Source organism: Pogona vitticeps, chromosome 2, assembly GCF_051106095.1.
Source record: "Pogona vitticeps strain Pit_001003342236 chromosome 2, PviZW2.1, whole genome shotgun sequence".
NCBI classification, from domain to species: Eukaryota; Metazoa; Chordata; class Lepidosauria; order Squamata; family Agamidae; genus Pogona; species Pogona vitticeps.
Window position 1 is genome coordinate 17,966,097 of NC_135784.1, and position 27,480 is coordinate 17,993,576.

Sequence of the window (27,480 nt, forward strand, 5' to 3'; positions counted from 1 at the left end):
CCCCTTATGTCCCTGAGCATCTGGGTCAGCAGCCCAGACTGGCGACTGTCAACAAATGCATGAGTCCAGGAGGGACAATTCCTGAAGTGGTGCTAGTCCGATGGTCCCTAACCTTGGGCCTCCAGATGTTCTTGAACTACAATTGTTGTAAGCCGTCCAGAGACCTCTGGGTAGAGTGGGCGGCATATAAATAAAACAAACAAACAAACAACAACTCCCAGAAGCCTTCACCACCACCTCTGCTGGCCAGGATTTCTGGGAGTTGAAGTCCAAGAACATCTGGAAGCCCAAGGTTGGGGGAATCACTGCTTACGAAAAAAGTTGGCAATGTTTTTATATGCCACTAAAAAAAAAATCAGACTATGCAAGCTTTTGTGGATCAAAAAAACCACTTCGTCAGGCTTGTCACTTTTGGATGTTAAAAGTCCAAAAGTTCATGGCAAGATGGATTTTGCCAGGCACGTTTTTTTTTTTTTTACATCTTAAATCAGGAAAGATGCAGGCTGTATTAGAACTGTTGTTTTAAAGTTACAGCAGAGGCAGCTGTGATATCCAATCTGCAAAACCGCGCATATTATATGACTTTGTTTGTTTGTTTTAGCGATCTATAAAGGTATAGCTTATACTTGCATTTGAACATTTTTGTCTTTGGAACTAATATCTCTGAGCCTTGGCTCCTTGAATAAGATTTTGACATAAATTCTTCAGATTTGTTTCTTGGCTTGTTTGGGTTAGAGAAACTTTGGGGGACTTTATTTTCTGTGGGTAACTCCTGCTCCCCCCCCCCATGTTCATGCATGGAATTCATGGACACAGCTATTTTTGGAGTCCTCTCAGTTCAAGAGCTGCTTCTCGGGAATCTACCCATGCGCAGAGCATGGAGAACTAACAAGACAAGATTGAACAGTAATAATGAGGGACAGGAAAAAAAAGCAGAAACAGCTACTATAGGGGCCTTGTGATGCAGTGGTTAAACTGCAGTACTGCAGCCAAAACTCTGCTCACAACCTGGGTTCAATCCCAGGTAGCCGGCTCAAGGTTGACTCAGCCTTCTATCCTTCTGAGGTTGGTAAACTGAGTACAAAGCTCACCATGGGAGGGGGGGCAATGTGTAGCCTATGTAGCCATGGGGGGGGCAATGTGTAGCCTGCAGAATTAACTTGTAAATCACCCAGAGAATGCTTTAAGTGCTATAGGGCGGTATATAAGCAGCACTATTTGCTTTTTGCTTTGCTTTACGGAAAAGTTACATAGGTTGCCTCTGTCTTTTCTCAAAAAGAAAACAGTGTTTAACCTTTTGCAGGTAAAATAAGGGAGTGGGGGTCTCTTCTAAAGTATGAGAATTTATTTATTTATTTATTTGTTTGTTTATTTATTTATTTATTTATTTGATTTATATCCCGCCCATCTGGTCTGGTCGACCACTTGATGAAGAGGTTGCTGAGGTTGGGAGCAAATGTCATCCTCATGTTTGGGAAGAAAAGAAAGAGAGACAATCCAGACCATCAACCAATCCCCTTAATATTAACACCAGGGACGTTGCTTGAACAGATCATTAAACAGTTGGTCCATGACTACTTAGAAAACAGTATTGTGATTTTTTTAAAATAAATTAATAAATATTGTGATTTCCAAGACCCAACCCAAGTTTCTCAAAAATATATGGTGCCAGACAATCAAATCTCTTTTCTTTAACAGTGCCACAAGAATGGTAGATGAGGGAAATGCTGCAGAGATAGTACATCTTGATTCTGGAACGCTATGGACAAGCTCCCCTGTCAGAGTTTGAAAATTTGAATTTACAAAGTGTTAAAATGATTATGAGGGGTGTAGAAAAAAGATTCTTTGAAAATGCAAGTTCTTTTAAAACTGTGCTTGACCAGTTGTTTATGAAAAGGCACTATCATAGAATCAGCTAGTTTTACAGCAGGGTCTAAGAAACAAGGCCACCCTATACATCAACATTAGAAAGGTATTCCATTCAACGAGTGCCAATCTTGGCATGAAAGTAAACAAAAAGGGGGAATGAGGTAATGAAGTGAGTGGAATTGTTCAAATGTTGAAAATATTAAATAGGCTGCTTTCATAAGTCTTACAGTACTGTCTACTGGTAATCATAATTAATTTAGTACAGTGGTGCCTTGCTAGATGATGATAATCCGTTCCACTGAAATCGCTGTTTAGCGAAATCATTGTCTAGCGAAAAGCATTTCCCCATTGGAATGCATTGAAACCTGTTTAATGCGTTCCAATGGGGAAGAATTGTTGTTGTCTAGTGAAAATCGGCCATAGGAAAGCTGCTTTGCGAAACGCCGATCAGCTGTTTAAATCACTGTCTTGCGAAGCTTAGGTCCCGAAAACACCTGTTTTGCGAGCGCGGAGGGAGCTGTCAAAATTGTCTAGCGAAAATCGGTTTGCGAAGCAGCGACCAAACATTGTCCTGTGAAATTCCCCCATAGGAAACACTGTTTTGCGAATCGCTATAGTGATCGCAAAAAGTCAATGTCTAGCGAAAAAACTGTCATGCGGGGTAACTGTCTAGCGAGGCACCACTGTACTGATTCAGAACATTGGGGCTTTGTTGCTTGCAGGCTTTTGCGCTTGCCAGATTTGAGAGCCATAATAAAATGTTCTCAGCAATTGATCAGATTTCAGACCCCTGAAAGGAGCGCAAAAGTAATGAAGAGTTCCTACTGGGGAACGTTTCTTTGGAACATCAAACTCCGGTAACTGGCAATTACAGGCAATTACAGTTTGTATACAGAAAGGGAGAAAATCAAAAGAATTTAAAGAGTATAAATACGTGGAAACAGACAGGCACAAATGAGAGAGAGGGAAAGCTCTGTGCTACATTGGGCACTGGGCGTGAAAAAAATAAAAATCAGCAAGAATTTTTTATTCTAGAAACCAAGCCAGTCAAATATGAACCAGACCAGGCTACGGTTACATGGATTGGAAGTTGGTTGACAGACTGTACCCAAAGACTGGACTCTGATGCTTGCTTTTCAGGTGAGGTGCTACAGGGATTCTGCTTTAAGCCCTGATGTTGTTCAATATTTGTATAAACGAGTGGTGCAGAATTTTGCTAGGAAGTTTTGTTGTTCTGGCATGAATATTTAAACTTGAGAGGATTTACTAAACCAGTTAACGTTAGGACAACCCTCTCCCACAAGCACCACATGAAGGCGTGCCAATAATATTAAATATGTCCCACATAAGGACAGAAGTGGAAAATGTGGAAATATGTAGCAACCTGGCATGCAATGCATGGACTAATTACTAATTCACTTGGTCACATGGTCCCCTTTATTTATTAATTTTATTTATTTATTTGATTTATATCCCACCCATCTGGTATATTCTACCACTTTAGAGGAGAAAACCTCTCTAGGACAACCTAACTTGTTGGTTGTCTTGTTCTTAAGCAACCAATCAACAGCTCTCTTTCCTTCCCGCCTCTGGGGGAGGGGCTTAAACTTTTTCACTCTGAGGCAGCTTGTGTTTTCAGTTAGTGCTTGTCCTCCATCATGTGAAGCAGATGTGTTCAGCTCTCTCCTCAGTCATGAGTGTGAGAGGAAAAAAACAGTTTTCTATAATTTTAACATTAAATTATTCTTCTTTTCACTACTGACAGTTCCATGTTTTGGAGCACATAATTTTGCTGATCGATTGGTTATCTATTCTATTTTATCCATCTATGCAGGCTTACAGTTATAAGCAAGTTCCTAAGAATATATGGAGAACTTGCTTATAATTCTAAGCCTAGAAAGACAGGTATATCAACCCCACAAAACTCAAGAGAAAATACGCCTGTGGACCACATATACAACGCAACATGGCTCAACCATCACATCTCTGCCTCAGAAGAAGTCCAACCACTTTGCACTGCAGTGATGAGGCTTATTCACTCTTTTTATCCCCAGTAGCCAGGGTTCTTACATTGGAATAAGAACACCAATAATTTCTTTTCTGCACCAAAAAGCCCATTAGACAGCTGGAAAGGGTAACTTAACAGGAAATGATCAAAGGAAAAAAAGACACCCAAATAAAGCTGGTGACTGTAAAATACATGTTTAGTTATAGACAAAGCAGTGCACTCTTCAGGCGGCCGATTAGCAGAGGTTGCACATAGATGGATATGACATCTCTGTCTGTCTCTTAACTTTATTCAAAGACTGTGTGGCCGTAAGTGGTATTTGAGGGCCTCACTAATGTGCCACTCTCAACCCGTCAGCACTTCCTGTTCTTTACATCATGCCCAGCAGGCTGGTTGATATGCAGTGGCAGGTAACAAATGGATGCACTCCTGGGAGGTGCCTATCCTGACTGTATGTCTCTAGTCAGGTACGCCTTTGCAGGATTCAGAGTCTCTCAGCTTAGAGTATCCACAGGATCACAATCTCTTAAGTCATAAAAGTATCAGCAGAATCACCCTGAAAGGCTACTGACAATCACTACTAATATAGTAGAAAAATCTACTGCAAAAAAATCAAGGGTCTGACTCAGGACAACACAATCTCTTATATCCCAACATATGCACCTGGACAGATTTACCATTGTTAGCCATGGTCTAGTCACTAGAGAACAACAAATCACGCCCCAAACTGTTGACTTTTGAATGCCTCTTTCTCATAGGGAGTCTCTGGTACACCAGAAGGTGTGAACTCTGAGCAAAACATTTCCTCCAATGCTAGTCTTTGTATGGTTTCTCTCCTGTGTCCACTCTGTGGTGGATCAGAAGGTTTTAATTCCAAGGAAAACATTCTTCATCCTTAGGACACCTCTGGTTGGTTTTTCCAATGCTCTAAAACAGTGGTCCCCAACCTTGGGCCTCCAGATGTTCTTGGACTTCAACTCCCAGAAATGCTGGCCAGCAGAGGCGGTGGTGAAGGCTTCTGGGAGTTGTAGTCCAAGAACATCTGGAGGCCCAAGGTTGGGGACCACTGCTCTAAAAGGTCTGGATTCTAACTGAACCAGTTCCAACACCTCAAGCATATGTAAGATTTCTCTCTTCTGTCAAATGCTTGATAGCTCAGACGGTTGCATTCTTCTAGCCTTTTTCTACCCTATGTGGATGCTCTGGTGTGCTATAAACTGAGATTTCCTAGTGAAACATTTTTCACAGTTGTGGCATTTGTACGGTTTTTCTCCTGTGTGGATTCTCTGATGTGCCAGAAGATTTGAATTCTGAGCAAAACATTTCCCACACTCCTGGCATTTGTAAGGTTTTTCTCCTGTGTGGACTCTTTGGTGGCTTGAAAGCGTTGCCTTCCTAGTGAAACACTTCTCGCATTCCTGGCATTTGTACGGTTTCTCTCCTGTGTGGACTTTCCGATGAGCCAAAAGGTTGGAGTTCCGAGCAAAACATTTCCCACATTCTTGGCATTTATATGGTTTCTCTCCTGTGTGGATCCTCCGGTGGATCAAGAGGTTCGCATTCCGAGCAAAAGACTCCCCACAGTCCTGGCACTGGTACGGTTTCTCTCTGGTGTGGACAGTCTGGGGAATCAACAGAACTGATTTTGTACCAAAACATTTCCCACAATCCTGGCATTTGTACGGTTTCTCTCCTGTGTGGACCCTCTGATGTGCCAGAAGGCTTGAACTCTGAGCAAAACATTTCCCACATTCCTGACATTTGTAGGGTTTCTCCCCAGTGTGGATCCTTTGGTGCCTCAAAAGGTTTGGATTCTGAGCAAAACATTTCCCACACTCCTGGCATTTGTAGGGTTTCTCCCCTGTGTGGACTCTCTGGTGGATCAAAAGATTCGCATTTCGATTAAAACATTCCCCACACTCCCAACATTTATATTCTTTCTCTCCTGTGTGCACTTTTTGATGCCTCAGAAGGCTTGCATTCCGGGAAAAACACTCCCCACATTCTTTGCATTTGAATGGTTTCTCTCTCATGCGGAGTCTCTGGTGCTTTTGGAGGTGTGAATTGTGAGGAAAACATTTCCCGCACTTCTGGCATTTGTACGGCCCCACCCCTGTGTGAAATCTCTGATGCCTCAAAAGGTTTGAATTCTGAGCAAAAGATCTACCACACTCCTGGCATTTGTATGGTTTCTCTCCTGTGTGGACTCTCTGATGAATGACCACGTGTGCATGACGGGCAAAACATTTCCCACACTCTTGGCATTTGTAGGGTTTCTCTCCAGTGTGGACTCTCTGGTGCACTAGCAGGTGTAACATCTGAGCAAAAGATTTCCCACACTCCTGGCATGTGTATAGTTTCTTTCCTCTGTGGACTCTCTGGTGGATCAGAAAGTTTGAATGCCGAGTAAAATACACCCCACACATCCTGCATTTGTACAGTTTCTCTGCCGTGAGGACTGCCTCTTGATCCAAATGGGAATTTAGAGGAGAATGTATTCCACGCCCCTGGCATCTGTATGCTTTCTCCTTCCCCTGGACCTTCTGGTGGTTCAGCAGGTACAATTTGCCGTCAAAATGCTTTTCAGGTCCTCCACCTCTAAAGCATTCCTTTATAGTGTGAGTTCTCCTGTGAAGCACCAGTGTCATTTTCAGGGAGAAACACCTCCCGCAAACTGTGCATTTATAAGATTCCAATCTGGTACAACTCTCCCCTTTTGTATGGGTTTGCAGGTGTCCATCAATGCCTGTTCTGTGCATAAAACACTTCCCACATTTGGCCCATGCGTTTCTTTTCCTCAAGTTATCTGTGGTGAAAAAGAGAAACAAACACAATGTTTGATTCCCAAGAATGAATGAGAAAGTAAGTCTGGAAAAAGATACATGAATAAATGCCACAATCCTGAAACACAATGTGACGTTCTCCTTTCATGTCACAATGGTCACGACACTCTCTCATTCACACTTTACTTGCTGCCACCAACCACACTTATTGATCTGACTCATCAGACAATGGTATGGATTTAAAAATTAAAAAGGATTGTTTATTGAGAAAATATTAATAATAGTAAATCACTGTGGAAACTAAATAAGGCAATCAATGTAATAAAGTATCCCCCTCAATCACTCTCTCATTCAGACCTACTCTAGCACAGTACCTCATAACTGGAATAAACAGGCCCTAACACTCTATCTCATCCCAATCTCCCCAAAATCCCAAATCTGTCAAATCTCTCAAATCTGCTCTCACCACATTCACTCCCCCCTTATATACATTAACTCCACCCACTGAAGTCGCACCTCCTGTCCTGCCATAGGCAGATAAACTCCAGCCATAGCAGTGACAGGCCGGTGACATCATCACAGCCGTCACACACAATGAGTGGTTTTTCAAAAAGATGAGATACCATGTAACTTTTTCTCCTTCATAGGTGCCTGGGGCTTAGAGAGAGGGAATGAGCATGACAGAGAAAAGTAGAGTGAAAACAGAAGAAAATAAACATGTGGGGAAGGTGGGACTCATCAGTTTTCAACCTAAACAAAGTAGGATACCTTGGCCGTGTAGTCAATTAATCACTTCCTCATCATGCTTTTTTTTTTAAATTTCAGCTGTTCTACAGTGATCCTCCCACAGGGTCTTTAGCACAGCTCTGCCCTCTCATTCACCATCTTGTGGCTTTAAAAAAAATATCCTGCAAGTATCCTAACAGTATGAAAACGCCCTCCCTATTCCCTTGTGGAAAAAGAAGGAATTTTCACCACTCCAGACACCGATCCTGGGATCTCTTTCTCCCATCAGGCCTCACCATTCATGAGGGGAACAGAAATTCAAGAAAAGCTGGAGGTTCAACAATCTCACAAGGGCAGAATTTTGTTCTGACCAGGAAACACAATTGTTGTGATTAGTGTTACCATGTTACTCCTGAACAGAAAACAATCATCAGCCAAAGGAGAAAAGGGAATCTTACCAAGAGAGGCCACAATTGTACGGTTTTCCTCCATGACTTCCCTGTGGAGGGATCTCTGGTCACGATCCAGCAGTGCCCATTCCTCCTGGGTAAAATGCACAGCCACTTCCTCAAAAGTCACCGGGCCCTAGATGAACAAGAAAACATGTCCTCCTCAAAGCTTACGAGAAGATTATCTGTTAATCATCCTACTTTGGGCAGATAAGGTGACGACAGGATTCCTTGGAAAAGACAATAATGCTGGGAAAGGTGGAAGAGAGCAGGAAAAGAGGAAGACCAAATACGAGATGGACCGACTCCTTCAAAGTGACCATGGGCTTGAGTCTACAAGAGCTGAGAAGGACAGTGGAGGACAGGACATTTTGGAGAGTGCTTATTTATAGGGTTGCCATGAGTTGGAGGTGATTTGACAGCACATTATGACATCTGTCAATGACATCCAAAATGCTAGCTAAATAGACCTGTATTGGTCCTGTGCTGCAGGATTAAGGTGTCTTGTGCAGCCTTCACAACCATGCTAGAAGAGAACAATTCTTGCCTTTTCGCAAGCAGACAGAAAGAGTGAGATTCATTTGGGACTAGAAAACAGTGGTAGGAAAATCCATTTGGTTTTTGTTTGCTTATTGTGGGTTTTTCGGGCTCTTTGGCCATGTTCTGAAGGTTGTTCTTCCTAACGTTTCGCCAGTCTCTGTGGCCAGCATCTTCAGAGGACAGCACTCTGTGCTCTGGTGTAGTTTGCTTGCGAGTGGAGTATTTATGGCTGTGAGATCAGCTTTTGTCCTTTCCAGGAGATGGGTGTGTCTTGTTGTGGGTGTATTGTTGTGATAAGGAGGAGAGATTATCTGTCACTGTGATTGATGGGTGTCATTAGCTAGTCTTTTGTGTGTAGTGATCCCCGGTCCTTGTGGCTGGGTAAAGTTCGTTGACCTTTTGCACGCTGTATTTTTCAGCGTGCAAACAACAAACAAACAATGTTTGTTTTGTTTGTTTGTTTGATAGCTGGAACATTTCTTAAAGCTCAATAAGCTTCTCTTTGATTAGGAACATATTAGTCTATTTTGGATCAAGAGGATCAAATACACAGGGATTCAGCCCAATGTTTGTTTGTTGGTTTACTAAAACCAATATGAAGCCCAAGGTGGAAAGACGAGATAGAGAGAGCTGGGTGGCTCCCTGCATGCCTTTTCTCCCCCCTTACCTGATCAGCTTCCATTTCTTCATGAAGAGGAACAGCCAGAGGAGTACCTATGGCCCCAACGGTTTCAGCCTCTATGGGAGAGGGAAAAAGGGGGATTGAAGTCAGCCGCTTACACATTTCAGAGACAAAACTACAACCTTATGTACACGAGCTAGAAAATAACTCCCCTGCTGAGAATTTTCCCGTAAGTTGTGGCATGAAATTAATTGGGTGACCTCGATCTACTGTACTCTAGTCTGTCAACTTGACCTTCCTCGTAGAATTACTTGGTTAGTAAGAAAGCCATGAAGTCTTGAGCACCATGGGAAAAATGGGGCATAGAAATATCAGTAACAAATGCACCGATAAGAATAAGTGATGCAAGTTTAAACACACATGAGTGTCCAGAAAGGTCTGGTGCCCACTGTGACCCTGGGTAGCTAAAGCCGTAGAAGGAATTCTTAGCGCTCTGTCTTTTAAAGGAATCGGCTCCATGGTAACACTAGGCGTTTGTTCACAGGCACTGCCTGTTGTCTCCCTAACTGCACATGGGTTTCCAGATTTTTCCTACAACAAATTTCTATTTTTGTAGTTTTGACCTCCTTTTTCTTTCCTTTGACGTAGGGATAGAACTCCGTTCACTCAATCTTCTGGCTGCAAATCAAAGGGCAAGTTTCCATGTATGAGGTTCCCCCACCACTTAATGACAGCCACAACGTTTTGGACTGGGGATAAAGCCCAGAAGCAAACGACTTCCGCCACCAAAAGATTCACGGGACAAGAAAGCAGCCCAAGGTCCTGATTCACACTTCAGAATGGGAGATCAAGCTCCTAGCAGTTATCCTTGGCTCGCATCGTTGCACCTAACTCACCTCCCTGCTTGATCCGTCCTTGCTCAGGATTCTTTCTCAGGTCCAATGGCTCCTTATCTGTGACAGGGTGGCCTGATGGAAAATGGCTCTGAGAAACGCCATCAACCTGCAACAGCAGGAAGGATGCAAAACATGGAATGAAAATCAGTAACAAAGGAATGAAAGAGGCAAATACAGTGGTGGCTCACTTAACCATTGCCTTGCTTAACGAGGAAATCGCTGTACGATTAGTTTTTTGCAATCGCTTTTGCAATCGCAAAACGATGGTTTAAATGGGGTTTTTCCACTTTGCGATGATCGGTTCCCTGCTTCGGGAACCAACTTTTGCTTTACGACGATCAGCAAACAGCTGATTGTTGGGTTTCAAAATGGCCGTCGGCTGAAGAAAATGCTCCGCCGCTGTTTTTAGGAAGGCTTTTTCGCTTAACAGGCACCAGAAAATGGCCGCCGTATGGAGGATCTTCACTGGACGAGCAGGTATTCAGCCCATTGGAACACATTGAATGGTTTTCAATGGTTTTTTTTAATTTCGTTTGACAACATTTTCGCTCTACAGCGATTTCGCTGGAACGAATTAACGTCGTCAAGCGAGGCACCACTGTAACTTGCTGAGTGGGATTTGGACTTGGAGATATGGGTCATTTGGCCCCTGGTTTTTTCAACAGGCACTTGGAGCAACGTTTTACAATTGCAGAATCGTGATCTGTCTAGGACCCCAATCTTGCTTCAAAACAGAGTCATGCTCCCCATGTGTGGACCTGTCAAAGGAAATTTAAGGGATATATTACAAATTCCATTGGAAAAGAAGGGTACAGGGGGTAAGTACTCTCTACATGTGCCTCAGAGCCTGCAGGAGAAAATTCTCTCACCTTCTGCTCTTCCTGATTTTTCTCTTCTCCCTGACTCAGGAGGACGCCTTCAGCCAGGGCCACTGCCTGGGAACTGGTCTCCGCTCCACATTCCCTCACCCAGCTGGACATCTCGGGGGGGATGATGGCCAGGAACTGCTCCAGGATCACCAGGTCCAGGATCTGAGCTTTTGTGTGCCTTTCTGGCTTCAACCACTGACAGCAAAGATAGTGGAGTTGGGTGGAAGCCTCTCGGGGTCCCTTGACCTCCTGGTAGGAGAACTGCCTGAAGTGCTGTCGTTGTGCTTCTGAAGTGACGTTTTCATTCAGGATCTTCTGCACTGTTCCTTTCCAGAATTCCTCACTCCTTCCAAAGTTGGGGGCACCGAGGCCTTTTCCTGCTGCAGGATCAGCTGAGAGTTGTGTGGTCATTTCCACTCTGTGCTCCAAGGAAATGAAAACAGAGTCAAAACACTTCTTCTCTCACAAGTAATGTTGTGTAAGGCCAAATAGCCCAAAATTTGACAAACCAAGATGGAGCTTTGTTAATAATGAGAATATTGTACAAGGGAAAGCATAGAGGAGTTCAGCTAGCCACCAGGCCTTGTCCTCAAGGAAAGGCAGGAGAAGTCCTGGGCTCAAATGGGAGCTCATGAGAGGCATCTTTTCCCTGGGAACCCCAGACCCACACCTCTCATCTCCCAGAGAATGAGAAGATGATGAGGCTTATCCCCCCCCCCCCCAGAAAACGTGCTTCTGCTACCCACCCCTCTGTGGTTCTATCTGCCACTATCTGCAGAAGAAACAGAAAAAAGAGAAGCGAGTTGAAAAACTGACAACCTGCTGCTTTTATAAAGGATCCCCCAAATCCCCTGCCGGGGGGGGGCAGCCTATAAGCCACAAGGTGCTGGTTTGGAATTGGGGTGGTGGTGTTTCCTACTCATGCCCCCCACCCCAAAATCCTCTCCTGCCGCCTTTGAACGGACTCACCATCGCACACAAAAAAAACTGATGGGGGGGGAATCTCCCTAAATCTCAAAGGGAGACCTAACCCTTTGAAACGCTGAAGCTTCGCTTTCCTCCGGAGGGTTAAAAAAGGGAAACAGGAAGAGGCTCTTTTCAAAGAGGGAACAATTTGCTCTGACGGACGAGACCACACACTGGGGATTTCCCTTCCCCTCTAGGAATCCCTTCTCTATGCACTTAACCCTTAACCGCTGGGTTCATTTCTCTGAATCTTCCAAAATCCAGGACCTCACAGAGCAAAATAGTTACTACGTAGTTACAAGATAATCCACCCCTTTTCTGTCATTAATAGCCACTTACCAAAGCGAGTCAATTACTCACTCTGGAGACGTTAATAAAAACAAGTTTCATTTTACTTACAAATATGAATACAGTATATTAAAAATACGCAGTAAGTCCTGATTTAATTGATGGCACATGATTACTATTGTCATACCTAGGGTAGTGCGGGACTAGGACTCAGTCATGGAAACTCACTGGGAAGTGGAGCCAATAAAACCAAAACTCAGATATCCCACAAAACTCAGATAACCCTGTTAGGGTTACTGTAAGTTGGTTTAGACTTGATGGCACGTGATAACAACTAACAAAATGTTGGGTTTTAACAACTCTGCTTCTGTAGCCTTTTAACAGACATTTTTCTACCAACCACCATCAATGGGCATGAATGGTCTCTCTCCGAGGTCACTGAAATGGCCAAATATGATGTCATGGATTCACAATCCACGCTCATTTCTGTTCTCTGTGAATTCAACTGACAAAAATTTCCCAGCAAGGAGAAATCTTCACAGTGGGCAGCCTTGGGTGCCTTCTCTGCTCTACCATCCTGCCTATGTCCGATGCTTCTCATTTGCCATCATATTCTAGGTATGTTTGAGCAAACATACCTAGAATACGACGCCAGGTTTGATGTGCTTGGTCAAGAGGGCCCAGCACACTTGCAGAGGTCCCAAACAAAACACCCGTCTCCCCAGTTGAAAGGGTCAGCGACCAGATGCTGGTTAGGGTCAGCTACCAGGCAACCGGCCCTACCGTTAGCCATGAGGCAGGTGCCACAAGTGGCAAAGAACAGGAAACAGGAGTGCAGGGAACTGATGGAAGGGAAGCTAAATCAGGGCTAAGGAATACGGGCAGTTATTGTTGTAGTTTTACAACGTCGCATGCTGCCTGTAGTTTGTTTGGGTGGGATGGACCTTTCTAGGTTAAGGTGACTGTCAATCAATCCACCGCTGGCCAATCATTCCTTCTCATCTCTGAATTTAAAGACAGCCCCGTCTCTGCTGAGTCTTTCTTCTCTCTGTTTTGTCTGTTGGAGGCTGGTTGTTTGTTAGTCTGCTGTTTCCAACTGTTAATGAAAAATTTTATTCCTTGTACTAGTAAAATGAAGGGATACCAAAACAATATTCAGCAAACTGAACAGCTCCCAAGTTTTGACAGCCAGTAATGCTCTTTAAATACTGTAAAGACATAAAATCCCTGTGAGCCTTGCTCTAATGACTATGAGATTAACATTTTTCAGACAATGGCCCCAGAATATATACACAGTAGCAAATAGACACATTTTATTAATGTATACACATGCAAAAATAAACTCAGGAATGAACAGAATAATCAAAATATACCATGGTAGAAATGAAACTTTTGGGTGCACCAATCAAACTAAGACTCATTAATTTTTATTTCATTTTCAACATATATAGCACGGTCTTGTTTCTGTTCTAGAGTATGGAATGTTTTCACATTAGCCCTGTGATTTGCCAACTACTCCATCACATGTTGGCTATCCTATTAAGATGTGTGAGATCCACCAATGTGTTTTAGCAATTCCAAGCAAGAATCCATATTTGCCTTGGATCCCTGAAAAAGAACAGAGGTGAAGAGCGAGTGGGTAGCCCAAGGTTACAGAGTGAACCTTTAGGCTGTTACAGTTTTTGTGATTGATCATCAAGTCACTTCTGATTTATGGTGGCCATAACAGGATTTAAGGTCCATGAAATGCTGAGGAACTGGTTTACCCTTGCCACCCAATTGAGTTTTCTCCTAGCTCAGGAGAACTCAGATTTCCAAAGTCTTAGTCAGACATTGCATCTTCTACACCACACTGGCTCTCAGGGCAGAATCAGGGATTTGAACATGGGTCCCGCCAGCTGTAGTCCTTGTCTATCAGTCCAAACACAGCCCCAGTACTCATGAGTTCAAATGCTTAATGGGAGATTTAAAAGTTTTTCTTTATAAATACAAATAGGGATCACCAAAAGATCATCATTTCCCTCACTTTTTGGCACTAGAACATCTTTCAATTCAAAATCTGGAAAACCTGCATTATTGATGTGGACACTCTATGTGTGGAGGCTCTAAAGCCACACACACACTTCTGTGAATTCTGACCAGAAAACAGACATTCCACACTCCTGGTAGTTTGTATTACTCCTCTTGTATGTGGACTCCCTAATGGATTAGAAATCTTAAACTCTGGGGGGAAAAAATCTACCATAGTCCCAGTTTGTGCATAATTTATCTTCCTTGCAAACTCTGGCTTGAAATTCAAGCAAAAAAAATTGCTAAACATTAGCTGCTTTGGGAAGTCCTCTCCTTTATCGGGAGAAAGGAGGGGTATAAATAAAATGAAGGAATGAATGCAGGAATGTCTCACACTCTGGAGGCTTGTACGGTTTCTCTCCTGAATGTACCCTCTGATGACTGACAAGGTCAACTTTACGAACAAAACATTTCCCACACTCCAGACATCTGTTTGGCTTCTCTCCTGTATGGATTTTTTCATGCACGGTAAGGTCTGACCGGTGAGCAAAACATTTGCCACACTCCTGACATTTGTATGGTTTTTCCCCTGTGTGAACTCTTTGATGCTTCATTAGGTTTGAACTATGAGCAAAACATTTGCCACACTCCAGGCATCTGTACGGTTTTTCTCCTGAGTGGACTCTCTCGTGGCTCCCAAGGTCTTTCTTCCGCACAAAATATTTTCCACAGTCCCGGCATTTGTAGGGTTTCTCTCCTGTGTGGACTCTCTCATGACACACAAGATCTGCCCTGCGAACAAAACATTTCTCACACTCCTGGCATTTGAAGGGTTTCTCTCCTGTATGAACTCGCTGATGAGTCCTAAGGTCTGACCCATGAGCAAAACTTTTTCCACACTCCTGGCAATGGTAGGGTTTCTCTCCTGTATGGACTCTTTGATGCATCAAAAGGTTTGAATTCCGAGTAAAACATTTTCCACACTCCTTACATTTGTGTGGTTTCTCTGTTGCATGTACAGTCTGATGAGTCAGAAGGTGAGAATTCTGAGTAAAACATTTCCCGCACTCCTGGCATTTGTACGGTTTCTCTCCTGTATGGATTCTGTGATGCATTAAGAGCGTTGAATTCCGAGTAAAACATTTCCCACACTGTTGACACTTGTACGGTTTCTCTCCTGGATGGTCTCGTGAGTTGCTCATAAGACACAACTTGAAATCGCTCTTTGGATGCACATCGGCCTTTTCTGAATAATATTTCCCACATATGAGGCACTCATAGAGCTTCTCTCTGACATTTCTTTCCTCTTTTCCATGGGTTGTTTCGTATCTGGCAGGGTCTAATCGAGGCATAAAAGAACCGCCACAATTCCTACATAAATATGATTTTCTCCAATTATCTATGAAGAAAAAGGAGAAGTGCAGATATGATTGAACATGAAACGTACGAGTAAAGGAACCTCAGGGAGCAGAAAGGGGTCTATGATGCTTTTGACGTTTCACCATTTTATTCTACTATCTGTGATTAGAAAACTGAATCAGTGAAGCTGATACTACCTTATATGCTTTTACTTAATCCATAGTTTATGTATAAAAAATCACTAAGATTTTAATAACTTCTAATCATAAATAATAATATATTAAGGAGATATTTTAAATCTAAAGATTACATCTAAATCTAATGAGTACAATTCATAGCCTTAAGCAATTATAACATTGACACATATCAAAAACTAAAAATGAATTTATCTTACCCAACAGAATTAAACCACCCTGCAAACATTTATTTGGCTGTTGTTCATAGTGCTTCCCCACTTTTCCTGGTACCTCTTTCTTAAATTATTTAATTATTACATGATACCATTGATAGTATGGAAATCTACTCTAAGCAGCATAAAAAGATTAACCAGGCCACCCGACAAAACCAATTTTAAAAAATACCAACCTAAACATATCTAAATAAGGGGCCACCGTGAGATACAGAAAGCTGGACTAGATGGGCCCTTGGCCTGATCCAGAAGAGCACTTCTTCTGTTCTTATGTTATGTACGGTATGTGTATCGCAATGCCTGGAATCTAGTTTCTCTAACTCCTATCTGCCACTATCATACTACTGTTGACACAAAAGGTAAAACATGTCCCACACTTCTGACACTTGTACGGTTTCTCTCCCAGATGGTCTTTAGAGTTGCTCATAAGACACAACTTGAAATCACTCTCTGGATACACGTAGACATGGACACTTTTAAATCAATCTCTATAGCCTTTCTTGGTGGCTCCATGCGTGTCCAGTGGTGACCTTATGTTGTAAATGTACCAAAAGGGGAGCTGCCATGGTGTTTTCTGGGAGTGGTCGTCTCCTTGTGCTTCAGCCTCTAGAGAGGGTGCCCATGGCCAAAATCCTATTCTGAATTAAGGAGAAACCCCTCCTCGACACCCCTTATCACAGGGGGAGGGGAACTTTTGGACTCCTACATTTTGACAAACTACTTCTCTCCAACATGAACCTGACACAACTCCGGGAGGCAGTAGAAGACAGGAGGGCCTGGCGTGCTCTGGTCCATGGGGTCACGAAGAGTCGGACACGACTAAACGACTAAACACACAAACACACACTTCTCTCCTCAGGCCTCAAGCCTATCTAGCAGTTCCTTACAGCAGTGGTCCCCAACCGAGGGCCTCCAGATGTTCTTGGACTTCAACTCCCAGAAATCCTGGCCAGCAGAGGTGGTGGTGAAGGCTTCTGGGAGTTGTAGTCCAAGAACATCTGGAAGGCCCAAGGTTGGGGACCACTGCCTTCAAGGACTGCAGCGATATCCCAAGGAACGGCCCGTGGGTGGTGTGAGCTGGGACACTGCTCAGAGCCACCTTTTCTGTGTTTATGGTTCTAAATCTTCTTCTGTTTCTAAGGAGATAATCATCACCATTTGGGGAAGGAAGGAGCCTTACCGAGAGATGTCACAATCCTGGAATTCTCCTCCATGACCTCCTTGTGTAGGGCCCTTTGGTCAGGATCCAGCAGCGCCCACTCCTCCTGGGTGAAACACACGGCCACTTCTTCAAAGGTCACTGGGTCCTAAATAAAAAAGAAAGGTTTTCCTCATGACTCACACAAAGTCAATCTCCTAGCAAGAGTCTTTTTAAACTGCTCTGAGGTGTTGACTGTTCAGACACCAAGATCTTTTTGTCTGATCAGGAAATGTGATCATTGTTATTTTTAAAATTATTTCTCAATATTCAACAGGCAAAAAGTAATACATCCTGCTATTCCAGCACAGAAACTATGTTATATCTGTCTCCTGCAGAGGGCATGAAGCCAAGGAACATTATCTGGGTGGAAAAGAAGCTGCAACTCTAATTAAGGGCCAATGCAGCTGCATACACAAGATATTCAAACTCAACTGTTAAAAAAATTAAGCCCTCAGACGCCTAGCTCAGGATGGATGGGTAACTCAAACGTTGCCACTGTCAACATCTTTCTAGCTCATACGTGAATAAATATATGTGACTTTCTATAACTTCTCATCAGAAACAAAGAGGGCCCAATTTCTCCTCCTCTTTCCTATAGAAAGCAGCTGAGGACAGAAGCAGGTCTGGTCTTCTCCGTGTCTCTTCCTCCTACCTGATGTGGTTCCTCTCCATCACCAAGAAGGGGTAACTGAGTCCTTGTGGCTACCTTGGTTTGGTTCCCTGTGGGAGAAAGAAGGGTGTGGAAAGCCAGCCCATCACTTGTCTCAAGCATGGAGACTAGGTAAAGAGGACAATTTCTTTTCTAATAAAACCAACTATACCACAGAAACGATCACAATTAAGTAAGTACAACGGAACTGCTAATATCAGCAAAGGATACAGTTAAAAACAATGCAAAAGGTCTGCTTAGACACCATCGGCTAAGCTAATAAGATGTTTTCACTTCCTTCTTAAGCAAAGTCAGAGGAGACACAGACTGCATCTTGGAAAGGAGAGTATTGCACAATCTGAGAGTTACTCAGAAAAAAGCTTGTTCCTCTGTTCTTCTTGGGCAGGCCAACATCCAGTTAGATGAGTTACAAGACAGCCAATCGCTTAGAAAGCCAGGGTCCTAGTCCTTTAGAGCTTTAAAATTTGATGATGATGATGATGATGATGACAACGATGATGATGACGACCTGCACAGCTAGAAGGGACTGTATGGTTCTTGGAGTCCAGGCCTTGCCTAGGAGGCACAGTGGGGAATCAAACTCTCATTCTCTGCCTCTAAAGCCAGAGTCCTAAAATACTAACATCTCTGCCAGTCAGCCAATACTGACATCTTGAATTAGAGACAGGAGTCAAATGGCAGACCAACCTTTATACCTACAAAGTAATCTCGTCGGATAGCATCTCCAAATTCATAGAACTGCATTGTCAGAGCTTTGGCATCGTGGTTAGGAGGCTGGACTGGGATGTAGGAGATTTCAGATGCCAGTCTCCACTTAACCATTAGGCTTGCTGGGTGACCTTGTACAGAGCGAGAAACCTCTTACCTTGCCTAACCATCCTCAGAGGGGCGATCTCGTGAGTAGAAAATGTTTACGAGAAGATTTGTAAGCATTACTTGAGCAATTATAAGGCCAGAAATATAATATTTAAAGAAACAGACGAGCAATAAAAATCTGAATACATGCAGGTATCAAGATCTCTAACTTTGCTACTTGTTCTTTTTGGTGTTTTGTTTGGGTGAGGGGCATAGCTCCTCTTATCATCTATTATCCACTAATCAAAGAATTTATTTCCACAAATAAAGCCTCCAAAGTGAAAACAGTTAAACCATTGAAAAGCGTGGAGACAAGATCCTTGCTTGCCACCATCTACCCCCCCATCTCCACAAAGAGCTTCCCAACAACCAACAGGAAGAGAAGGCCAACGGTATCCTGGATTCTTCAAGGAGGACCATCCAGTTGAAGCGCAGACTGCCCCCCCCCCGGATCAGCCCTTCCTTACCCTGAGAGTCGGCACTTCCACTCCCACCCTGCCTGATCGCCTCTTGCAACAGACTCTGCCTGGTGTCCCCAGGGGCCTCCTCTGCCTCAAGGGAAGAAGACTGAACTTGACACAAGGTCTCTTGAGCCTGAAAGAGGAAGGAAGATTCAAGGTAAGGAAATAGAAGCAGCAATAATTGGATTGTAAGGATGTGGCTGCAATAAAAACGAGGCACAAAGGGAGCGACCACCTTCTTTTGAAGTGCCATCTTCTCTAACAGACACTTCCGAGTACAGTGATGCAGCTCGGAAACCCTATGAAAACACCCAATGTGTTCTCATGTGAAAGGCAGCTGGGGCAATGCAGTCCCTACCATTTTGGCAGCAGCTGTTGGGGGTCCTGCTAGGCGTAGTAGGGACAAAAAACAGGGGCGTCCGGGGGCCAAGGGCTTCCCACAAGTGCCCCACAGGGACCAGGAGGAAACACCCTAACCTGCTGTCCTTCCCGGTTCCTGTCTTCTCCCTGACTCAGGAGGAAGCCTTCGGCCAGGGCCACCGCCTGGGAACTGGTCTCCGCTCCACATTCCCTCACCCAGGTGGACATCTCCGGGGGAAGGATGGCCAGGAACTGCTCCAGGATGATCAGGTCCAGGATCTGAGCCTTGGTGTGTCTTTCTGGTTGAAGCCACTGGTGACAAAGATGATGGAGCTGGTTGCAAATTCCTCGGGGTCCCTCAGCCTCGTTGTAGGAGAATTCCCTGAAGCCGCGGTGGTGGACCTCTGACTTGACAGCGGCCTCACCCAAGATCTTCTGCCCCATTTTTTCACAGAATGTCCCACTTCTCACAGTCCTGAGGGCATCCGCGCATCAGATCTTGTCCCTAAAGGAGAAGAGAACAATAGCGAGCCAGCTATAACAACTATGATTGCAATAAAAATGTACAGCTCTGTCCTTGTCCCCCTTGCACAGCCAACCCTATTCGTCAGACAGGGCAGGAGAAGCACCTGAGATGGAAGATGATGGGGAAGCAGCAAGGGCCCTGCTGGGAGGGCTCTCCTGGGGGGGGGGGACGGGATCCTGTGGATTCCTCTTTGTGGGAGGGCAGAGCCTTGCGCTCGATCCTTAACCCACATCAAACATGCCTCTCTCTATCCCCCCGCCCAAGAAACGGAGGACGCTGCCTGTTCCCCGTCCAGAGGCTGGGCTCCGGGGCTCGCCTGCTGGGATCTCCTCCATGATGACGGAAGGCCAGCTTTGCCTCAGGCAGCCAACAGCCTTGGGCCCCCTTGAGCGAAGACAACCCCCCTCCCCGAGCAGCCTCTCTTTGGGATGGGGCCTTTGGGCTACACCCCCCCACACACACACACCCCTCTTTGCCTAGCTCCTTCTCCCTCCTCCTGGGGTCCCCTCTCTTCCCCTCCAGCCCACCCCCCGGAGAGACTCACCATCGTCCCCCCCCCCCAAGCACGCCTGCGAAGCTCCCCCAAAACCCAGGGGGGAAGGCAGCCCTTTCGGCAGCCGGAGCCTCGTTTCCCTCCGGAGGAAGCAAAAGGAGGGACCGGACGGGGGCCTCCTTGTTCAGAGAGGGAGCATTTGGCACGGCGGACGCGCCCCCTTGCCCAGACTCACCTTCCTCTCTAGGAATCCCTACTCAGTGGGCTTAACCCTTTAAGAGGACGAGGCAAGAGCTCTGGGTCTCCCCGAAGAGATTTTTCTTGGTCTGAGACAACCTTTTTGCCTCCAGACACAAAACAAATTCTAATTTCAAGCCTCTGCTTTTGACTTTCCTATCACTTCAGATCTCCTCTGACCCTGGCTTCCAATTTTTATCCACCAGAACTCCCTTGTCTCTCAGTGCCTTGGATTTTAAGCAAGCCCACAGGGTCTTTGAAATCCTGAGGTAAACAAAAGAGATTTTCCCCCCTTTAAAGTCATTTCCCTGTCTTTAGTTTCCCCCGATCTGCGTTCATAAGGCCCACCACTAATATTTTTCAAAAAAGCTCTAGCAGGTCACCCACTTCTTCACCACAGACCTCTGACTAAAAGGTACCCACGACTCCAAAAAATTCATCCTTAATCTTTGACTTTACTGGATTATTTTGTATCCCGCCACTGGACACCAATTGTGGCCTTCGCCCTTGTGGCCCCTGCTTATCTTTCCCTCACAAAGGTTCACGTCGCATTTTCTTCTCGCTCCCACCAGTGGATTACCTCAATCCACAATATAAATGATGTCTGTCTGTACACTTGACTTGTGAACAGAAAAAGAAATTTACTGAAGTGAATCAGATTGAATAACATAAGTTTCTCAGAGAAACATTATACACAAGCAAATCATCAACAGTTCTTTCAGTACATACTTCTTTTCTCTTCCTATATCATTATCACCTTCTCTACCTATTTTCTTCCTCAGCTTTATCTCTCTATCAGTTCCCTAACCAGCCCTATCTGACTCCTCCATCTTCCGCCAAACCTCATGTAGCTGCTGACTCTACCTCTCCAGTCCTTTCATAAGTTCATGCAAATCAGCTCTTGAATATGAATAGCATGAATGACGTGGACGATCGTCACACTTATTTTCAGGGGATGTTTTATTTTATAGTCATGTCTTCTGGTTGCTGCACAATGCTGCAAAATAGTGGAGGGTGGGGATTCACGAAACTAGGGCTTATTTTGGGGGTAGGGCTTATATTACAAGCATCCTGAAAAATCATACTAGGACTTATTTTCGGCTTAGGTATGTTCGGGAAGACAGGTTTATGTTCGATGCAGCTCATTTCCATCATATTCTAGGTATATTTCAGCAAACAGAAGACACCAGTTGGTTGTTGTGGGTTTTTCGGGCTTCTTGGCCATGTTCCGAAAGTGGTTCTTCCTAACGTTTGCTGTCCTCTGAAGATGCCAGCCACAGAGACTGGCGAAACGTTAGGAAGAACCACTTTCAGAACACGGCCAAGAAGCCCAAAAAACCCACAACAACCATTAGATCCCGGCCGTGAAAGCCTTTGCGAATACAGAAGATGCCAGGTTTCTGCCCCAAGGACTCTAAATGTACAGTTTGATGTGTTTGGTCAAGAGGGCCCAGCACACTTGCAGAGATCCCAAACAAAACACCAATCTCCGCAGTCGAAAGGGTCAGCTATCAGAGGTCCCCAACCCCTAATCTGCGGCCTGGTGCTGATCGGATGACCTGTCAGAACTGGGCCACCCCCCCACCCAGTGGGCATGTCGTACTCGCGTAGGGGCATATCACGCTCAATGGGTGTGTGTAATGCTTGGGCAGCGCCATGTCGCAGTTGCGCAGAGGATGTGTCACACGGCGGGGGTCACGCGTGTCATGCTTGCGCAGAGGCGTGTCATGCTCACGCGCTTGCCCCTAGGCCCACAACCAGTCCACGGACCCAAAAAGCTTGGGAACGGCTGAGCTACCAGATGCTGGTTAGGGTCACCTACCAGGAAACCGGCCCTACCATTAACCATGAGGAAGGTGCCACAAGTGGCAAAGAACAGGAAGCAGCAGGGCAGGGAACTGATAAAAGGAAGGAAAGCCATCCGGGAGCTCACAAGAGTATTCCCCCAAGACAAGGTGGACAAATCATGGCTTTCCCAGCGTTCTCAGGCCATGAATTTCATCAGCCTGAGTTGGCCTAACCATGGCTAAGGAATGCAGGGAGATACACTTGTAGTTTTACAGCCTCGCATGCTGCCTGGAGTCTGCTTGGCTGGGGTGAACCTTTCTGGCATGAGGTGATTGTCAATCAATCCACTGCTGGCCAATCATTCCTTCCAACCTCTGAATTTAAAGAAAACCTCATCTCTCTGCTGAGTGTTCCCTCTGTTTTGTTTGTTGGAGACTGCATGTTTGTTTGCTGTACCCAACTTTAAGTAATAAAACATTTTAATTTTTTTACTAGCGAAGTCTGAGTATTAGCAACAAATGCATACTGAAACAATATTCAACTAACTCAGCAGCTCCCACGGGTTGACAGGCAGTAAAGCTCTTTTAAGCAAGACATAAAATCCCTGTGAGTCTTGCACTAGTACTCATGAGATTAGTAATTTTTAGACAATGGACCAAGAGTAGATGCGTTTTTTAATTTATAAACATCCAAAAGTAAATCCAGAAAGACACATGGTACTTCAGATATATTACATTATCAATGCAACTTTTAACTATACCAGGCAAACCTTAAATCAAAGCAAGAGTGATTAAATTTTTATTTCATTTTCGACAGGTACAGCACGGACTCATTTCTGTTCTAGAGTATGGAATGTTTTCACACCAGACCTGTGATTGGCCAACTGCTCCATCACGTTGGCTCTCCAATTGAGATGATGTGTGATCCACCAATGTGTTTTAGCAATTCCAAGCACGAATCCGTATTTGCTTACAATCCCTGCAAAAGAACAAAGGTTACGAGAGTCCAAGAAACCAAGATCATATCTCTCACTTTTTGGCACGAGAATATCTTTAAATTCAAAATCTTCAGGAAAATCCACATCACTTTGTGGCAATTCTCTAACTGCACTAAACTGTAATATTTTAGCAAAATATTAGCTAAACGTTAGCTGCCTTAGGAACATTCCTCCCTTTATTGGGATGAAGGTGGGGTATCGGTAAAATGAAGAAATGAATGAAGGAAGGTTTCACATTGTGGGGGCTTGTATACTTTTTCTCGAGTGTGAATTCTTAGATGGTTCACTAAATTTGAACTATGAGCAAAGCATTTGCCACACTCCAGGCATTTGTAAGGTTTTTCTCCTGAGTGAACTCTCTGATGACACACGAGGTCTGCCTTGCGAACAAAACATTTCTCACACTCCTGGCATTTGAACGGTTTCTCTCCTGTGTGAATCCTTTGATGCTTCATTAGGTTTGAATTATGAGGAAAACATTTGCCACACTCCAGGCATCTGAATGGTTTTTCTCCTGAGTGGACTATCTGATGACTCCTGAGGGCTTTCTTGCGAACAAAGTATTTCCCACAGTCCTGGCATTTGAAGGGTTTCTCTCCTGTGTGGACTCTCTCATGACACACAAGGTCTGCCCTGCGTACAAAACACTTCCCACACTCCTGGCATTTGAAGGGTTTTTCTCCTGTGTGGACTCGCTGATGAGTCCTAAGGTCTGACCCATGAGCAAAACTTTTTCCACACTCCTGGCAATGGTAGGGTTTCTCTCCTGTATGGACTCGCTGATGAGTCCTAAGGTCTGACCCATGAGCAAAACTTTTTCCACACTCCTGGCAATTGTATGGTTTCTCTCCTGTGTGAACTCTTTGATGCATCAAAAGGTTTGAATTCCGAGTAAAACATTTTCCACATTCCTTACATTTGTATGGCTTCTCTGTTGCATGTACAGTCTGATGAGTCAGAAGGTGAGAATTCTGAGTAAAACATTTCCCACACTCCTGGCATTTGTACGGTTTCTCTCCTGTATGGATTCTGTGATGCATTAAGAGAGTTGAATTCCGAGTAAAACATTTCCCACACTGCTGACATTGGTACGGTTTCTCTCCCGGATGGTCTTGTGAGTCTGTAAGATGCAACTTGAAATCATTCTTTAGATGTACATGGGCCTTTTTTGCTGCAAAATGCATCCTACACATAATGCATTCATAGGGTTTTTTGCTGATGTTTCTTTTCTCTTCTCCATGGGTTGCCTTATATCTGGTAAGGTCCAACCAGGGCATAAAAGAACTCCTACACTTTCCACATAAGTGTGAATTCTTCCAGGAACCTGTGGAGAAGATGGAGAAATACAGACGTAATTGAACTGCAAATGTAAGGGGAAGAGAAAGGAGAGAATGAGGCCTGGTGTTATCCTTCTTCTGGGCAGAAGAGTAAGTTATTTAGCACTCAAAGTGATTAATTCTATCATTACACATTTCATCATTTTATTCTACTACAGTGGTGCCTCGCTAGACAGTTACCCCACATGACAGTTTTTTCGTTAGACATTGACTTTTTGCGATCACTATAGCGATTCGCAAAACAGTGAATCCTTTGGGGGAATTTCGTTGGATAATGTTTGGTCCCTGCTTCGCAAACCGATTTTCTCTAAACAATGATTTTGACAGCTCCATCCGCGCTCACAAAATGGGTGTTTTTGGGACCTAAGCTTCGCAAGACACCTATTTAAACAGCTGATCGGCGGGCAGGGTAGATACAATTTTTAAATTTTTAATTTATAAACATCCAAAAATAAATCCAGAAATAGACTTGATACTTCAGATATATCACATTATCAATGTAACTTTTAACTGTAAACATTAGCTGCTTTAGGAACAGCCCTCCTTTATTGGGATGAAGGTGGGGTATCGGGAAAATGAAGAAATGAGTACAAGAATGTCTCACACTGTGGGGGGTTGTATACTTTTTCACGAGTGTGAATTCTTTTATGGTTCACAAAGTTTGAACTATGAGCAAAGCATTTCCCACACTCCAGGCATCTGTATGGTTTTTCTCCTGAGTGGACTCTCTGATGACGCACAAGATCTGAATTGCGAACAAATGTTTTCTCACACTCCTGGCATTTGAAGGGTTTTTCTCCTGTGTGAATTCTTTTATGGTTCACTAAGTTTGAAGCATGAGCAAAGCATTTGCCACACTCCAGGCATTTGTAAGGTTTTTCTCCTGAGTGGACTCTCTGATGATGCACAAGGTCTGAATTGCGAACAAATGTTTTCTCACACTCCTGGCATTTGAAATGTTCTTCTCCTGTGTGAGTTCTTTTATGGTTCACAAAGTTTGAAGCATGAGCAAAGCATTTGCCACACTCCAGGCATTTGTAAGGTTTTTCTCCTGAGTGGACTCTCTCATGACACACAAGGTCTGCCTTGCGAACAAATGTTTTCTCACACTCCTGGCATTTGAAGGGTTTTTCTCCTGTGTGAATTCTTTTATGGTTCACAAAGTTTGAAGAAGTAGCAAAGCATTTTCCACACTCCAGGCATTTGTATGGTTTTTCTCCTGAGTGGACTCTCTGATGACACATGAGGGCTTTCTTGCGAACAAAGTGTTTGCCACATTCCTGGCATTTGTAGGGTTTCTCTCCTGTGTGGACTTTCTCATGACGCACAAGGTTTGCCCGTAGAAGAAAACATTTCTCACACTCCTGGCATTTGAAGGGTTTCTCTCCTGTATGGATTCGCTTATGAGTCCTAAGGTAAGATCCGTAACGAAAACGTTTTCCACAATCCTGGCAATGGTAGGGTTTCTCTCCTGTATGGACTCGCTGATGAGTCCTAAGTTCTGACCCTGAAGGAAAACTTTTTCCACACTCCTGGCGTTTGAAGGGTTTCTCTCCTGTATGGACTCTTTGATGCATCAAAAGGTAAGAATTCAGAGTAAAACATTTCCCACACTCCAGGCACCTGTATGGTTTTTCTCCTGTGTGGACTCGGTGATGAGTTCTAAGATCTGACCGATAAGCAAAACGTTTTCCACACTCCTGGCAATTGTATGGTTTCTCTCCTGTATGGACTCTTTGATGCATCAAAAGGCTTGAATTCTGAGTAAAACATTTTCCACATTCCTGGCATTTGTATGGTTTCTCTCCTGTGTGGACTCTTTGATGCATCAAAAGGTTTGAATTCCGAGTAAAACATTTCCCACATTCCTTACATTTGTATGGTTTCTCTCCTGTATGAAGTCTTTGATGCATCAAAAGGTGAGAATTCTGAGAAAAACATTTCCCACACTCCTGGCATTTGTATGGTTTCTCTCCTGAATGGATTCTATGATGCATTAAGAGACTTGAATTCCAAGTAAAACATTTCCCACACTCCTGACATTGGTACGGTTTCTCTCCCGGATGGTCTCGTAAGGAGTTTGTAAGATGCAACTTGAGATCACTCTTTGGATGCACATGGGCCTTTTTTTCTGCAAAATGCTTCCCACACATAATGCATTCATAGGGTTTTTTGCTGATCTTTCTTTTCTCTTCTCCATGGGTTGCCTTATATCTGGTAAGGTCCAACCCGGGAATAAAAGAACTCCTACACTTTCCACATAAGTGTGAATTTTTCCAGGAACCTGTGGAGAAGACGAAGAGTTACAGACGTAATTGAACTGCAAATGTAAAAAGAAGAGAAAGGAGACTATGAGGCTTGGTAGAAGAGTAAGTTATTTATCACTCAAAGTGAATAATTCAAAATGACATTTTGTCATTTAATTCTACGATCTATAATTAGAAAATTGAATGAGTGAAACTGATGCCATATTTATTTTTTATTTTCAGGCTGCCTTTATCCTGATGAGGGGAGCCAATGTAGCTAGGTGACGTTTATGCTTTTATTTAATCCAAATTTCATATACAAAAAAACTATCGTTCTAAAAATTACAAAGAAGACATATTACCCCCATTGTACATCTAAAGATTATAATTCATAGCCTTTAACAGTTATAACATTGAAAAATATCAACTACAGTGGTGCCTCGCATAACGAGCGCACCGTTGAACGATTAATCCGCATTGCTATGCGGATTTCCCCATCGCTAATGTGAGGGCAT

At 43.9% G+C, this 27,480-nt stretch overlaps 2 protein-coding genes across 12 annotated transcripts in view; both read right to left on the reverse strand.

Moving 5' to 3' along the window:
- Positions 1-4,055: 4,055 nt before the first annotated feature.
- Positions 4,056-27,480, reverse strand: part of LOC110070525 (uncharacterized) — a 53,959-nt gene continuing 30,534 nt past the window's right edge. For 8 of the 11 annotated variants that reach the window (XM_078388064.1, XM_078388065.1, XM_078388059.1 and 5 more), the window contains one exon: positions 23,039-27,003. In XM_078388064.1, the coding sequence (XP_078244190.1) occupies positions 25,265-27,003 (1,739 nt within the window). In that variant the 3' untranslated portion in view covers positions 23,039-25,264. Of the gene's footprint in view, positions 6,684-7,844; positions 7,972-9,042; positions 9,114-9,893; positions 10,000-10,762; positions 11,181-11,508; positions 15,199-23,038; positions 27,004-27,480 lie in introns of those variants that run through there. The other 3 variants (XM_078388067.1, XM_078388066.1, XM_078388069.1) reach the window with 3 other exon arrangements.
- LOC110070523 (zinc finger and SCAN domain-containing protein 30-like) lies at positions 17,109-22,856 on the reverse strand. Its single transcript, XM_078388194.1, has 4 exons — positions 20,412-22,856; positions 19,459-19,846; positions 18,988-19,114; positions 17,109-17,715 (listed from the first exon to the last, which is right to left on the reverse strand). The coding sequence occupies exons 2-4, from the start codon at positions 19,783-19,785 to the stop codon at positions 17,588-17,590; spliced, it is 582 nt and encodes a 193-aa protein (XP_078244320.1). The 5' UTR covers positions 19,786-19,846; positions 20,412-22,856; the 3' UTR covers positions 17,109-17,587.

What these genes read in the sequence shown, in the direction of transcription:
- LOC110070523 (XM_078388194.1), bottom strand. Translation starts at nt 19,785, where the DNA reads ATGGGGCAGAAGATCTTGGGTGAGGCCGCTGTCAAGTCAGAGGTCCAC. An exon ending in GGAACCGGGAAGGACAGCAG is followed by an intron (nt 19,115 to 19,458) that starts GTTAGGGTGTTT and finishes TTCCTCTTTCAG; the next exon opens with GCTCAAGAGACCTTGTGTCA. An exon ending in TGGAAGTGCCGACTCTCAGG is followed by an intron (nt 17,716 to 18,987) that starts GTAAGGAAGGGC and finishes TTTCTCCCACAG; the next exon opens with GGAACCAAACCAAGGTAGCC.